Below are 12,975 nucleotides of genomic sequence, written 5' to 3' on the forward strand. Positions count from 1 at the left end.
TGTTGGTATCCTGCCCCCAGTGCCATGGGCCTTGGCAGGCTCTGGGCCTCTTCCCCAGCACCATTCAGAGTGAAGTATGTGTGCACTGGAGTTCTGGAGGGCCTTCCAAGGGGCGTATGCTGTCCATAATTTTAAATAAACCAATCTCCAGAGGATCATCTTCCTAAGGTGTTTTCTCTTACACATAATCTGCCCTATGAAGGTTCTACACCTGGGGCTGAGGTGACACACTGGGTTCCTTCATAACCACCCTCTTCCCACTTCCCAGAGTAACCACCAACAGAACACACTATTCTGGAGGTCAAGACACATGCTTTTTCATATTTCTGTTAAGAATGAACCTGTGATAGAAATGGATATTTGGTTCATTTGGGAATTTTAGCATTCATATATATTATAGCATAAGGATAGTGGGAATAATGGCAAGTTTTGTTTAGACACTTTCCCTTTAACCTTCCCCTAATCACTATCAAAAGGTACTTTACTCCCAAGGTATGGCCCAGTGGAAACAAAGGAAGAAAAGCAAGGCTAAGAAATAGGATGAGCCTGGGCAATAATCTAAGGGAGGCACTGTGGCCTAGCCATTTGCATGTTTAGGATTCAAATTCATTAATGTGCATATTAAGTTTCACTTACATTGAAAAATAACACCTAATTTTGCTGGTGCCTTTAACAATAAGGACTACTTTGGCAATTAGGTTATTGACTTATATTCCATAAATTAAATGAACTCAATTTGAAGTTCCAAGGCTTTGATATAAAGAAGAAAAAATATTTTATCCAGAAATATGGGAACTAGCTGGCTAACAAACCCTTTCAAAGTCAGGTGTTTTTAATTCCACATTTTCAACAAAACAGAAGAAATACCTAATCGAGTTAACAGCTGAGAGACCATGGAAAAACAGACTGATGCAGCTTATTTAATAGCATTGTGCCAAAGTCAGCTGCTTTGTCAAGACCACGTATACCACGGGAGTGTAAAATATTTACAATAGGGAAACTGCTGTTAACAGTGAGGGACATGCAAGGACTCTGTACTATCTTTATAGCCCTTTTGTAAATCTAAAGCTATTCTAATATAAAATGTTTATTAAAACCAATGGATAAGAGATTACTATGTGGCTGTTGGCATATATCAGAAACAGCAACATCACTTGGTCCTCTGTACTATCACAAAACTCTGTTCCCATTGACTTATCTTAGTGAACAAGATTTTCCATGCACTTACATCTATAAATATACAAAAATAGGATGTCCATACTTTGTCTCATTCTAACAAAAGGTAACATTCATCTTTGGATACTTAAACTAAACTGGGGAGAAAAATCTATATCCACCCATCCCATAATGCTTTTCCAATAAAATTTTATTTTTTCCCTAATAGTTATTAACATTAGTAATGCACTGTTGGTTTGATCAAATGTGCATTATTAATAAAGGCATCAGCTTTCTAATCTTGTAGAATTTGTACCATTTAGTGCTTTTATAAAAGGCCAAAATATTTTTCAAAATAAATTGAAAAATCATTTTGTTGCAGAAATCAACAGAATATTTTAAGTACAAAGCATGTTAAATTAAAATGAAATTTTGAGGGTTAAGTGAAAGGGAAATAAGTTTAAAAAGAAATAATGTAAAATTTCTAACTATTATAAAAGAGCTTCTTTGCATACTTTTAAAACAGATGGTGTTTCAAATCAGAATATCTGGATTCCACTGTGTGTGTGTGTGTGTGTGTGTACACACATGCATATATACACATTTTTTTATTTTTAAATTTTTTTTAAGTACTGGGATTGAACCCAGTGGTAAGCTACATGCCCAGCAAGCCTCCTCCTTTTTCTGAGACAGTGTCTCACTAAATTGCTGAGGCTGACCTCAACTTGTGATCCCCCTGCCTCAGCCTCCCATGTTGCTAGAATTACAAGCTTGTGCTATCCTGCCCAGCTCCACTGGATATTTAAAAAAGAGATGAAACAATTTTTAAACATTAATATTTTAAAAAAACCAAAAATCATATCCTTTACAGCTACTTAAATTCATTATGAAAAGTAAAGCTGTCAAATTATAAATTTGTATGATACAAAGATATTTCAAATTCTTGGGCTGGGGCTGGGGCTCAGTGGCAGAGTGCTTGCCTAGCATGTGTGAGGCACTGGGTTCGATCCTTAGCACCACATAAAAATAAACAAATAAGATAAAGGCATTCTGTCCATCTACAACTACAAAAATAAAATTTTAGAAAAAGATATTTCAAATTCTTTTAGAAGGTAGATAAGGCTTGAAAACCACTGCTCTCTTCTACCCAGCACAACACTATGCATTCAGAAGGTGCTCAGTAAATATACAGGAATAGAACAAAGATGTTCCCACTGGAGGATAAACAGATAGTATAAGGATTAGTGCTTCTACCCAAGGTTACAGGGATCTTTTTTTTTTTGTTTTTTTGGTACCAGGGATTGAACTCAGGGACATTTAACCACAGAGCCACATCCCCAGCCTTTTTTTTTTTTTTTTTTTTTAAGACAAGGTCTTGTTAAGTTGCTAAGGCTAGCCTCGAACTTGCAATCCTCTGCCTTAGCCTGGGATCACAGGGGTACGCTATCATACCCCACAGGATATGGGAATTTTAAGAGGTGAGAAAGCCATAATAGATAGGAATTTAGGCCATGGAAGTTGGAGCTGGCTCAGTGGAAACTGAGGCATTTAAGCTTCCCCTACCTGGATACAAGCCAGGTTCTAAGGGTAATGCCATGATCCTGGTGGTTTTCAGCAATTATTAAAATTGTTGCCCCCACTTGCCCTGTTGTGGAAGGCTTTCTAGTCCCCATTACCAGAACAGGGTCTTCTGCTAAGGAAGTGGCCCACGGGCATGGGTCAAACTCAAGTTCTACGTTTGAATCCAGACTCTGGTAGTTGTATGACCTTGTGAAATTGTCCACCTTCCCTAAGTCTGAGATTCTTCATCAGATATGTTAATACTATCATGCTAATACCACATTATTTTGATCACTATAGTTTTTAATAAATCCTGAATTCAGGTATTATTAAATCTCCAACTTTGTTTTCCTTTTATAAGTTGATTTGGTTATTCTAGGTCTTTTGTATTCCCATATAAATTTTAGAATCAACTTCTTAATTTCTCAAAAAAAAAAAATCATGCTTGGATTTTCAATGGGATTGTGTTGAATCCATAGATAATTTGGGGGAGAACTGACATCTTAAGAGTACTGAGTCTTCTAATTCAAGGACACTGAATCTGAGAGATTCTTACTAAGAGACTCAGAAACATTTTCTCAATTCTGAGTTAACCCCTGTTTTCCTATTATAGTTTGTACTTTTAGATGATTGTTTCTGAATTATTTTAGGTATCCTTAATAATTATTTTATATACCTCTTTATTAATCTAATCTTAGAGTAGTAACTATATATTTAGTGCTGTTTATAAAAGCGTGTTTAACATCATTCCATCATGTTTGTTTTAAATTCTTCTAATTTCACGAAATTGTTACACTAATTAGTGTACTGTGTGTGTGTGTGTGTGTGTAAGGAAGAACGTATGAGTGTATTTGAGTATTTGGTTATCTGTAAAAATTCTTTTCAATTGTGCTCAAAATTATAGCTTACCTATTCATAGAATAATCAGGTTGGAGAACTGCTGATTAAACAAGTGGCCAAGATAGCAAGCAGTAAAGTGGTACAGAGAACAAACAAACCATTCCTTCTGCAGCCTGTCTGCTTGGCAGAGAAATCCTGTCTTTTCCCTTCAAGGTTCCCTCCCACTTCATGGGATGCCGGGTGCACAGGAGCCCTCTACTCTGAGGCACCTGAATAATCCAATACTTTACTTTCAGGTCTCAGCTCAAGTGTTACTTTAGAAGATTAGCCTCCCCCGACCACTTCTGTAATATAACACTGCCTATGCCATCGTGTCCCTCTGTCACAGCACTTACTCTCTCCTACCTTCTATACTGCACCTGCTCCCCTCACTGAGCACTGGGGAGGGCAAGAACATTGTGTTCACTGCTGCCCTTCCTCTATTGAGGTAGTAACTAGCATGCATAGATGCAAAATATACTAATCAAACGAGAATTCTTTCTCCTTTGAGCAACTTGATATCAAATGTCAAAGAATAAGAAAGCTTTTAAAATTCTTAATGGAGTTAAAATGCTCTGCAGTGCATAACAGCCATCAAGGTTAAAAAAAAATACTCACACGTTGTGTTAACAAGTTCACTTTGAGAGCTTCATCTCATAGATATACTTGCACGTGAACACAGAGCCCCACCTCTGGTGATGGTCACTGTGGCACTATCAGAATGAATACTAAAAACCATCTCAAAGTCCATTCTTGGAGGACTGGTTACATGGGTTTCACATATTATGGAAGTAACTACGGGTATCCTATTAAACGCTCTATGTGCAGAGATGTGGAGGAACTGCCAAGGTAAGGGTGGCAGCAGCCACCAGTGTGCTAGACACAGCTGTTGGTATTTTATGTGAATTCTCTTTTTTAATTCATTTTTTTGTACTAGACATTGAATTCAGTACCACTTAGCCATATCCCTATCCCTTTTTATGTTTTATTTTGAGACAAGAGTCTCACTAAGTTGCTTAGGGCCTTGCTAATTTGCTAAGGCTAGCCTTGAACTTGTGATCCTACTGCTTTAGCCTCCCAAGTCACTGGGATTTACAGGCATGTGCCACCATGCCTGGTTGTGAATTCTCTCTTAATCCATCATGTCCCATATATGGGACACCTATAAAAACTTAAATTGAGCATTACCATTTGTGGTAAATTTATGATAAATTTGTTTTTAGAATTCTATTCTTTAAAGAAAATTAACAGGTGAAATATTCATTTCTATTATCAATGACTTTATTACTATTATTATCAATAATAAATTCTATAATAAGCTTCAGCTGATGATGTCCAACCTATTTTAATACATATTTGAAATATTCACAGAATTAAAAACTTGGGACTTAATGGGTTAAGCCTCACAATCACCCTGTGTTATAGCTCTAGATGAGGAAATTGAATGACAGGGAAGTTTAGTAACTTGCCAAGATCACTCAGCAGAACTCAAATATAAAGCCAGGTGGCTGACTCCATCGTGTCAATTCTTAACCATTAAGAACAGGTAGGATGTGAAGGGATTTGCAAATCTATATTCTTTCACATGCATATATTTATTTATCCTTCCTGAACGAATAAATAAAAGCTCACTTCAGAGACTATGATGGCAGTGCAATTTTTTTTACTGCAAACTCATGTACTATCCAAACACGCATATATATTACCTATGAAAAAACACACTGGGTAATATGCATAGAGCCACTGAACTGTAAGGACAGAATAGAGCCTATCATTTTATAGGGTAGATGTAACTGAGGCATAAAGAGGGGAACAGACTTGCCTGAGGCCACCCAAGGAGGGGGACCCTGGGGCACAGCCAGGGTTTTGGACTCACAGTTCCCATGGAGTTTGTTCCCTTCTCTGTTCCACTATAGCTACTCAGCTGCCACAACTGAAGATTTTCAAAACCTTCAAATTACATAGAATTGGGGGGAAAATTATGATTTGGAATTTGAGTGTTGACACTTGAAAAATACCGACTCCTTTCACTACAAGTGCTTTAGCATGTTACTAAGGCTTTCTCTGTGTTTCTCTGGAAAGGTTATTTTCAGAATGATCCACTTAAACCTGGAAATGCAGGGTTCTCTGCTGTTTCTGGGAGCTGATACCACAATTTACATTAAACAAATGTTTTGAAAATTAGCTGTTCACGGTTCCAATTTCAGCTTCCCCCAGGGTTTAATGTTAGCCAAATACTGGTACAGTAAGCAGACAATGTGTTTTATTGTGTGGAAGAAAAACAGACCACCATCACAGACTTCCTGCTTTTGTAATCAAGGGAAAAGTTGAGTGTTTGAGTGATTATTGGCATATGGTTATTAGAAACGCTGACTCCAAATATAGCTACTAGCAGCTAAGGACACACACACACACACACACACACACACCCTTATATTTCAAATCCAAAAAGAAAGAAAGAATTCCTGATAAATTGGAAAGTTCAGAAAGTCACGGGGCCAAATCTACTAGAAGGCTAGAGTCACAAGGGAACAAGGTTCAGCCCTAGTTTGCTGGCAGATGCTGGTGTCCCATAGACATGCTCAACTCTCACAGCAGCGTGTTACATTCAAAGAAGAGCACTGGCTCAAGACACAGCTACAGTAAGGACCAGGCCCAAGACATGGCTTTTCCCGTTCTACTCTAAGACCCAGTGCCAGGGCCCTGTGCTGTGGGCATCCAGGCACCTGGGTCCTGCTTTCAAGAGATGATAGATTTGACACCTCTATGTCTTTCTGAACATTTAAGAAGGGTTGCACAGCACTATGCCCCACCTTCCCTGCCCTGCCACCCTCTCGACTACAAATGTTGTAAGGGGGAAAGGAACAGTTCGATCTGCTAATTTTATAGTTAGCAGGAATGAAATAGAACATTCTGTGAAGTCCCTGCCTGGCCGCCCCAGCCTCCTCCAGGACTTGTGAACCAGGTGGAATGCATGGGCTGTTTTCAATATTAAGTTTCTCTCTGCAAGAACAGGGAGAGACTCTGGGCCTGGCGTGAATGGTGATTTGCCAAGAGGTAGATTTCATTTTCAGGAGTGTTTTTTGCACCTGGAGGGCATACAAGGAATACAGCCTATTCCACCTCAAATAATGGAAGCCTCAAAATAGTGTAAACAGATAGGAGAAGATTAGAGGTGTTCCCCTTTGGGATGAAAGCTGGGCTCCAAGAAGAGGACAAGCTGTAGGCTAGGAGCTGGCAGGCTTACCAGATGACCACTGAAGCCCATCTTTGGAAGGTATCCTCACTATTCCACCCTGGGGAGAGGGTCTGGGCTTGTGGAGGAACAACTGCCCAATGCCATATCTTTGGATACCACAAGGCCCTTCCAGGACTTCTTACTGGGGTCTGACAAGATAGAGGGGCCTCCTTCTGCCAGAGGTAACTTCCTTCTGGTCCATCTGAAGGCCAGAAGGAAAATTCCTCAGAGGCACCTCAAGGGAGGTCAGCTCCGAGTTGTATCATCCCTTGTTTGTTGGCCCCAGAGGTTGTGACAACATTTAAGAATGCACGTTCTAGCTGACATTCAGACAGGAGAGCAGAGCACTGACCCCATGATGTGAGGGTCCTGTTTAGGATGTAGGGTCCTTGCCCATCCAAAATGGCACTGGTCACACTAGTGACAGGGTTTCCCTCAACACAAAAAGATGAGTACCTCACACCCAAGTTAGGTCAGGCAGAAAGTGTCTGGCTAATCTTTTTTCCTCCTTGACAGAAGCACCCATCCTGAAAGGAAAACTTCTGGACCACCCCTGCCAGAGCATGCCCAAAGACAGACATATAGCTATGGCAAAAGAATGAAAGTCTTGCAAATGAGCATCAGGGCACAAGGGCAGTCTGGTCTCAGAGCAGGACTGACAGCAGGCCATCTCCTAGCACAGGGAAGCCCCTTTCCATGTGCATGTGCATTTCACTAGGCATAGAGCACTTCCAGCCTAGGGTTGTCACTGCCCCCCGACTCCTCCCTGAAATCCCATCCCATCTGGCTTACCCACAGGGCAACTGTGTCCAGGCTCTAGGAGACCCTCCTGACTGGCTACCTGAGCTGGCTAGGCCTGTCTAAACAGCTCCTACATGTTCCTCCCTTAGTAGCCCCTGAGGGGTTGACCTCCTTAGGGCCCCATTTACCTGTGCATCATCCTACTCCATCCTACATGACCTGTCAGATCACATACCTTGGATTTCCGGGCCCCTTTCTTGCCTCCTGCCTTCTTAGACACAGGCTTCTTCTGGGATGGAGACTTGGCCTTTTTGGCTGGGGGTGGGGTGATGATGGCTTCCAACTTTCCTTTGGATCCTCGCTTCTTTGCTAGCAACTCAGGGTGGATGTTCGGTAACACCCCTCCACTGGCTATGGTGACTCCTTTTAGCAGCTTGCAGGAAAACCAAAGTAGCAGATGGTGAGCCAGACCGCCATGATTCTGACCTTCAAGAAGTCAGCCCTGCCCATGTGTCCTCTTGCTTTTGGCTGGTACAGCTCTTGCCTCCATGGCCCCTATGAGGACGCTGACAGAACTCAGGCCTACTATACAGGGATCAAGTCCTCAGAGTCTCTTAATCAAATGGACTTCAGATCATATTCTTTCTCCAGGGAGAGCCAAACACCTTATTTTACCCACACTTCCAGTACGGCCTTGAGGAAAAACTACCAGAGGCAGTAGGCAAGTTGCTCACAGTCTAAAATGCCATCCGCAGCTTTGCTAGTCAGCCAACCACTACAGCCTCTCTGATGGACTGCTCTCTCCTGGGCTATATGCTTAGTGTCTGGGGTGGAAGAGGGAGCCTCATACCTGATTTAGCTCTTCGTCGTTGGCCACAGCCAGCAGGATGTGCCGGGGTGTGACCCGTCCCTTCTTGTTGTCTCTTGCTGCATTGCCAGCCAGTTCCAAGATCTCCGCTGAGGAGCAGAAAAAAGTATGTGATCATATTAGAGCATCAGAGGTCTGTGTGTGTCCTAATCCCCACCCACAGCATGGAAACAGGGGCAAATAGTTGCCCTGAGGTGAGAAACCTAATCAATAAATGGGCTAAGGAGCTGAACAGATACTTCTCAGAAGATATACATTTGATCCACAAATGTATAAAAAAAATGTTCACCATTTCTAGTAATTAGAGAATTGCAAATTGAAATTGTTGTAAGATTTCACCTCATACCAGTAAGAATGGCAGTTATTAAGAATACAGACAATAATAAATGTTGGCGAGGGTGCGGGGGGGAAAGGCACACTCACAAATTGCTGGTTGGACTGCAAATTGGTACAACCTCTCTAGAAAGCAGTATGGAGATTCCTTAGAAAACTTGAAATGGAACCACCACTTGACCCAGCTATTCCACTCCTTGGTCTGTACCCAAAGGACTTAAAATTAGCATACTATAGTAATGTAGCCACATCCATGTGTTTATAGCAGCTCAATTCACAATAGCTAAACTGTGAAAACAACATAGATGCCCTTCAATAGATGAATGGATAAAGAAACTATGTGTATATATACACAATGGAATATGACTCCGCATTAAAAGAGAATAAAATTATGGCATTTGCAGGTAAATGGATGGAGTTGGAGAATATCATGCTAAGCAAAGTGAGCCAATCCCCAAAAAACCAAAGGCCAAATGTTCCAGAATGTATCTTACAGTGCCTACTTCTGTGATTCTGCCCCTGCTAAGGCCTTGTCTCTGATGTCCTGCCAGAGTACTCTCTGGGCCCACCTCAAGCCTGACCTGTTGCCTGTAGGTAAGAATTTCTAATGTTCTAGTTGTGTTGTAAACACTGGATCTCTCCAGCAAAGTCAGTACTTGGAATCATTATGATATAATTAGGGACAAAATGCTAGGTGCACAAAAATCATGTGTTTGAAATTTACAGTATTACATGGTATATACATTTTTAAGAGGTACTAACGGTAGCTGAACCCCACATGAAACACTGCTACTTGTGTGTAAAGCCGAAAAGCTACCTGGCTACTCATGAACACTTTCCTACAGGCTGGGGGGAAAAAACAGTCACACTTGGAACAGCACATTTCCCTGATAAATCCAGGAATTCATTTGTTTAAAAACATACCACACTGAGACACACAGCCTTGTGCTTAAAGAGAGGGACACAGAGGTACCAAGGCCCCTGTGTTTTCAATGTTCCCAGGTCAACAGGGAGATCACTTGCAGAGCTGCATATACCTTGCTACAGAAGTACCACAGGGTCCCTTCCCTGGGCTTCAGTCATGTTGCAAGAGTCATGAGTGCCAGGCAGGGAAGCTGGCCAGTACTTAAATACTATAATTGGTGGGGTGGGGAGCCACCTTTACCTGTCAGTCTCACAGGGCTGTTCCCCTACAGCCTTAGTATAGTTGAGTTTGCCAGTTTAAATGAAGCTTTCTGACAATCGATCATGGTAATGGGTCCTGATGCCCAGCAGACAGGTCCATCTCCATTAAGGGCAAAAAGCCCAAAAGGAAGCCAAAGCTGATGTCTGAACACCATAAGAGCACAGCCTCCAGGAGTAAGAGAGCAGGAAGGACAGCCAGCCACAGTGATCCCTGTGCTGGAATCCAATGCAGCAAGGCCTTGGAGGGGCATCTGACACCATGGAGCTGTAACCACTTTGTTGGCTTCCTGGAATCTACAGCATCCTCCCCTCCCCCAGCATACCTCCACTTTTTGAGGCCACAGGGAAACACAAGGCCATCAGATTCCAGAGCCAGAATATGCACGAGTTTAATTTGCTGACCATTATGTGTAAAAAAAAGTCTTACCTGCCCCTCATTAAAAAGAGAGAAAGAGTGAATATGTCCACCAAAGTGACCTGTTTTACTAAGACCAACTCTGTGGCAAGAAAATCATTTGAAAGCAGCTTCTCAAGAAAGTGGAAGTAGCCTTTTCCACTTCCTGCCCAGCATGTTAGCGGAAGACCCTCTGCAAGATGGGACTCAAGTGGTCGTTGGTGGTTGGGGAGGGGAGGGATGTGGTCTTTTCATTTTCTGCAGAGCTGCCCTCACTCTCTTGTGCAAGGAAAATGATGGATCAAAAGGCCTAAATGGTGTGGGGCTGGGGAAGAGCCTGAGTATGTGTGGGATCCCTGGACTTGGGTGGGGTAGGCAGTGTGTGAAACAAAGAAAGCAAGCAATGGAGTGACCCAGAAGGAACCCCAGGACCAAGGAGTCACAGATGAACTCCCCAGGAGCCAGAGGACATACTCCCCAGCCTCCACAGGCCTTTTATCCTAGGATCTTACTTTGTGGCTACAAGTTCAATATTCTCAGATTCTCCACTGAGGAAATGTCCAGAACTGTACTCACACGTTGCTACTTTAGTTTGGAGTACGAATACCAAACTAAATCCATCTGGGAGTCGCAATGAGCAATGAAGGGGCATATGGAGTGAGGGACAGGGAGCATCTCAGCTCCTTGGAAAGTGCAGGGCAAGGGTCACATTCCACCACCTCCTTTACAAGGAGTGTGGAAGTCCAGGACTTCTTCCTTCCTGCAAAACCCCTAGATGGTTGTTCAGCCCCCAGCCCCCTACTGCCAAAGAGTGAGCCCTCAGCTCTGCAAGCAGAGACAGGAGCTCTGTCCAGCAAGAGTAACTGAGAGGGGCACAGAGTCACAACCCAGCTAGCTGAGCAGGCACTTAATCTTCTGTTTACTCTTGCATTTTTTCCAGATGGATAGTAACCACAGTAACACCAGCATCAAGGGACATACAAGATGAAGACACACCTTTTACGAGAAACGTGTTCCACGCTCCACCCATCCCTGCACTACAGCAGGCAAAGGGCCTGGGCATTTTTACAACAGCCAAGAAAGATGGAAGACACATCCTGATTGCTAACAAAAGTGGGAACCCGCAGCACAAACTCACCCCTTGCTGAGTATCAGTAATACCCACCCTTTCATCCTCAGCCCAGTTTTAGAAATGGCAATCATAAAGGTCTTTCCTGGCTAAGAGAGGGCTGCCTGCTATAGAGGAGAAGGAGAGGTACAAAGTGCCAGCAACTCAACAAGATGAAATAACTTCCATCTGCTATCCAGGGTATGCACATGTTCATGGGATGGAGGGGTAGAAAGGGTGATATAATGCCAAGAAATTGGGGCAGGGCACATGCCACCAAAGGAGAGATCCTGATGAAGTCTTCCTTCCAGTTAGTGATTCTCTGCTTTGTATGTGACATGGAAAGCTAAGTCATGAAGGTCCCAGAGCTGCATGGTGATTCCTGCCACTGTACCCCATTCTCCTGGGATGGGCCCACAGCCCCACTAGCAAGCAGGCCATCCTCTAGGCTAGACCAGAACCTGCTCTCTTTGCCCCAACCTCAATGGAACCCTCACCTTCCTACATAGTAGGGGTTTGTGCATTTAGTTCATTTCACATTTTGGAAGGTTTTGTGAGTCTCTAAATTTTTTGTCTCTGGCTAATCTAAGAGAAAAATGATTCTGAGAAAGAGAAGCAGGAAAATACCAGATCCACAAGTAAAAATCCTTTTCTCCATAGTTTCCGGAACTCAACCCTTGGACCCTCCCTAGGTGGGATTTTTCAGGAGCCACAGCCCTGGAGGCTGTAACCAAAACAAATGGAATCTGTCAGAAACATCCAGGGAACTGGAAAAGAGCAATTAGAAGGAGAAGCAGAAGCCTTTACCAGGCTTTCCACCCCCTGGAGCCAAGTCTGTGAGGCCAGCAACAGTTTAATTTTGTTGCCAGTGATCAGAAGTGGACTGCTCTGGGGCCCAGTATTCTTGGGTCAGATCTGGAGAGGATTCTGAGTGTGGGAAGGTTCCCAATTATAAATGCCACAAAAGGGACAAGTGGAATGATGAGCAATACTGGCCAACTCATTAGTTATTCTTTTAAGGTGTTTTTTGTTTGTTGTAGTATCTGATTTGCAGGACACCCCAGGGTGTACTGGCTCCCACTCCTGGCCAGACCTGGTGTCTAACAATGAGTAAGCAGCTGGCTCACCATCTGTGGTGGTGGGGACCAGCAGGGCAACGTTGTCTCTCCTGAGAGCAGCAAGCACTGTAGAGGCACCCCCAGGCCCAAAGCTCCCCAGCTTCATTGAACATGATCGGTTTAAGGCAACTTGACAAGATTCCCATTGTCCTGGATAATGGCAGGATTTGGCAGCCCTTTCAACTATATACCAGCTGCCTAACATGAATACTTTTGACAGGTTTACTTTCCAAGCTCACCCCAAGACTTAAAGCTTAGGGTCTTTCTCTCCCACACTCCACCCCTGCACCCCCAGGCTTTAACTAAACCATATCTGTTGTATGGAAGCATTTCTCCTATCTTCCTTTAGGGAGATGAAGTCATGGTTTATAGCATTAGACTCCTAACAGCTAACAG

General features: G+C 42.9%; 1 protein-coding gene across 4 annotated transcripts in view; it reads right to left on the minus strand.

The window, feature by feature from the left end:
* LOC124109393 (core histone macro-H2A.1) overlaps positions 1–12,975 on the minus strand; it is a 63,557-nt gene that overhangs the window by 24,543 nt on the left and 26,039 nt on the right. For all 4 annotated transcript variants that reach the window (XM_046467974.2, XM_046467972.2, XM_046467973.2 and 1 more), the window contains exons 3-4: positions 8,424–8,530; positions 7,809–8,006 (exon numbers count right to left, since the gene is read on the minus strand). In XM_046467974.2, coding sequence (XP_046323930.1) covers positions 7,809–8,006; positions 8,424–8,530 — 305 coding nt within the window. The remainder of the gene's footprint in view (positions 1–7,808; positions 8,007–8,423; positions 8,531–12,975) is intronic.

Source organism: Marmota monax, unplaced genomic scaffold (assembly GCF_021218885.2).
Source record: "Marmota monax isolate L192 unplaced genomic scaffold, Marmota_monax_Labrador192_F-V1.1 WCK01_AAM20220418_F8-fsc00196, whole genome shotgun sequence".
In the NCBI taxonomy this organism is placed as follows: Eukaryota; Metazoa; Chordata; class Mammalia; order Rodentia; family Sciuridae; genus Marmota; species Marmota monax.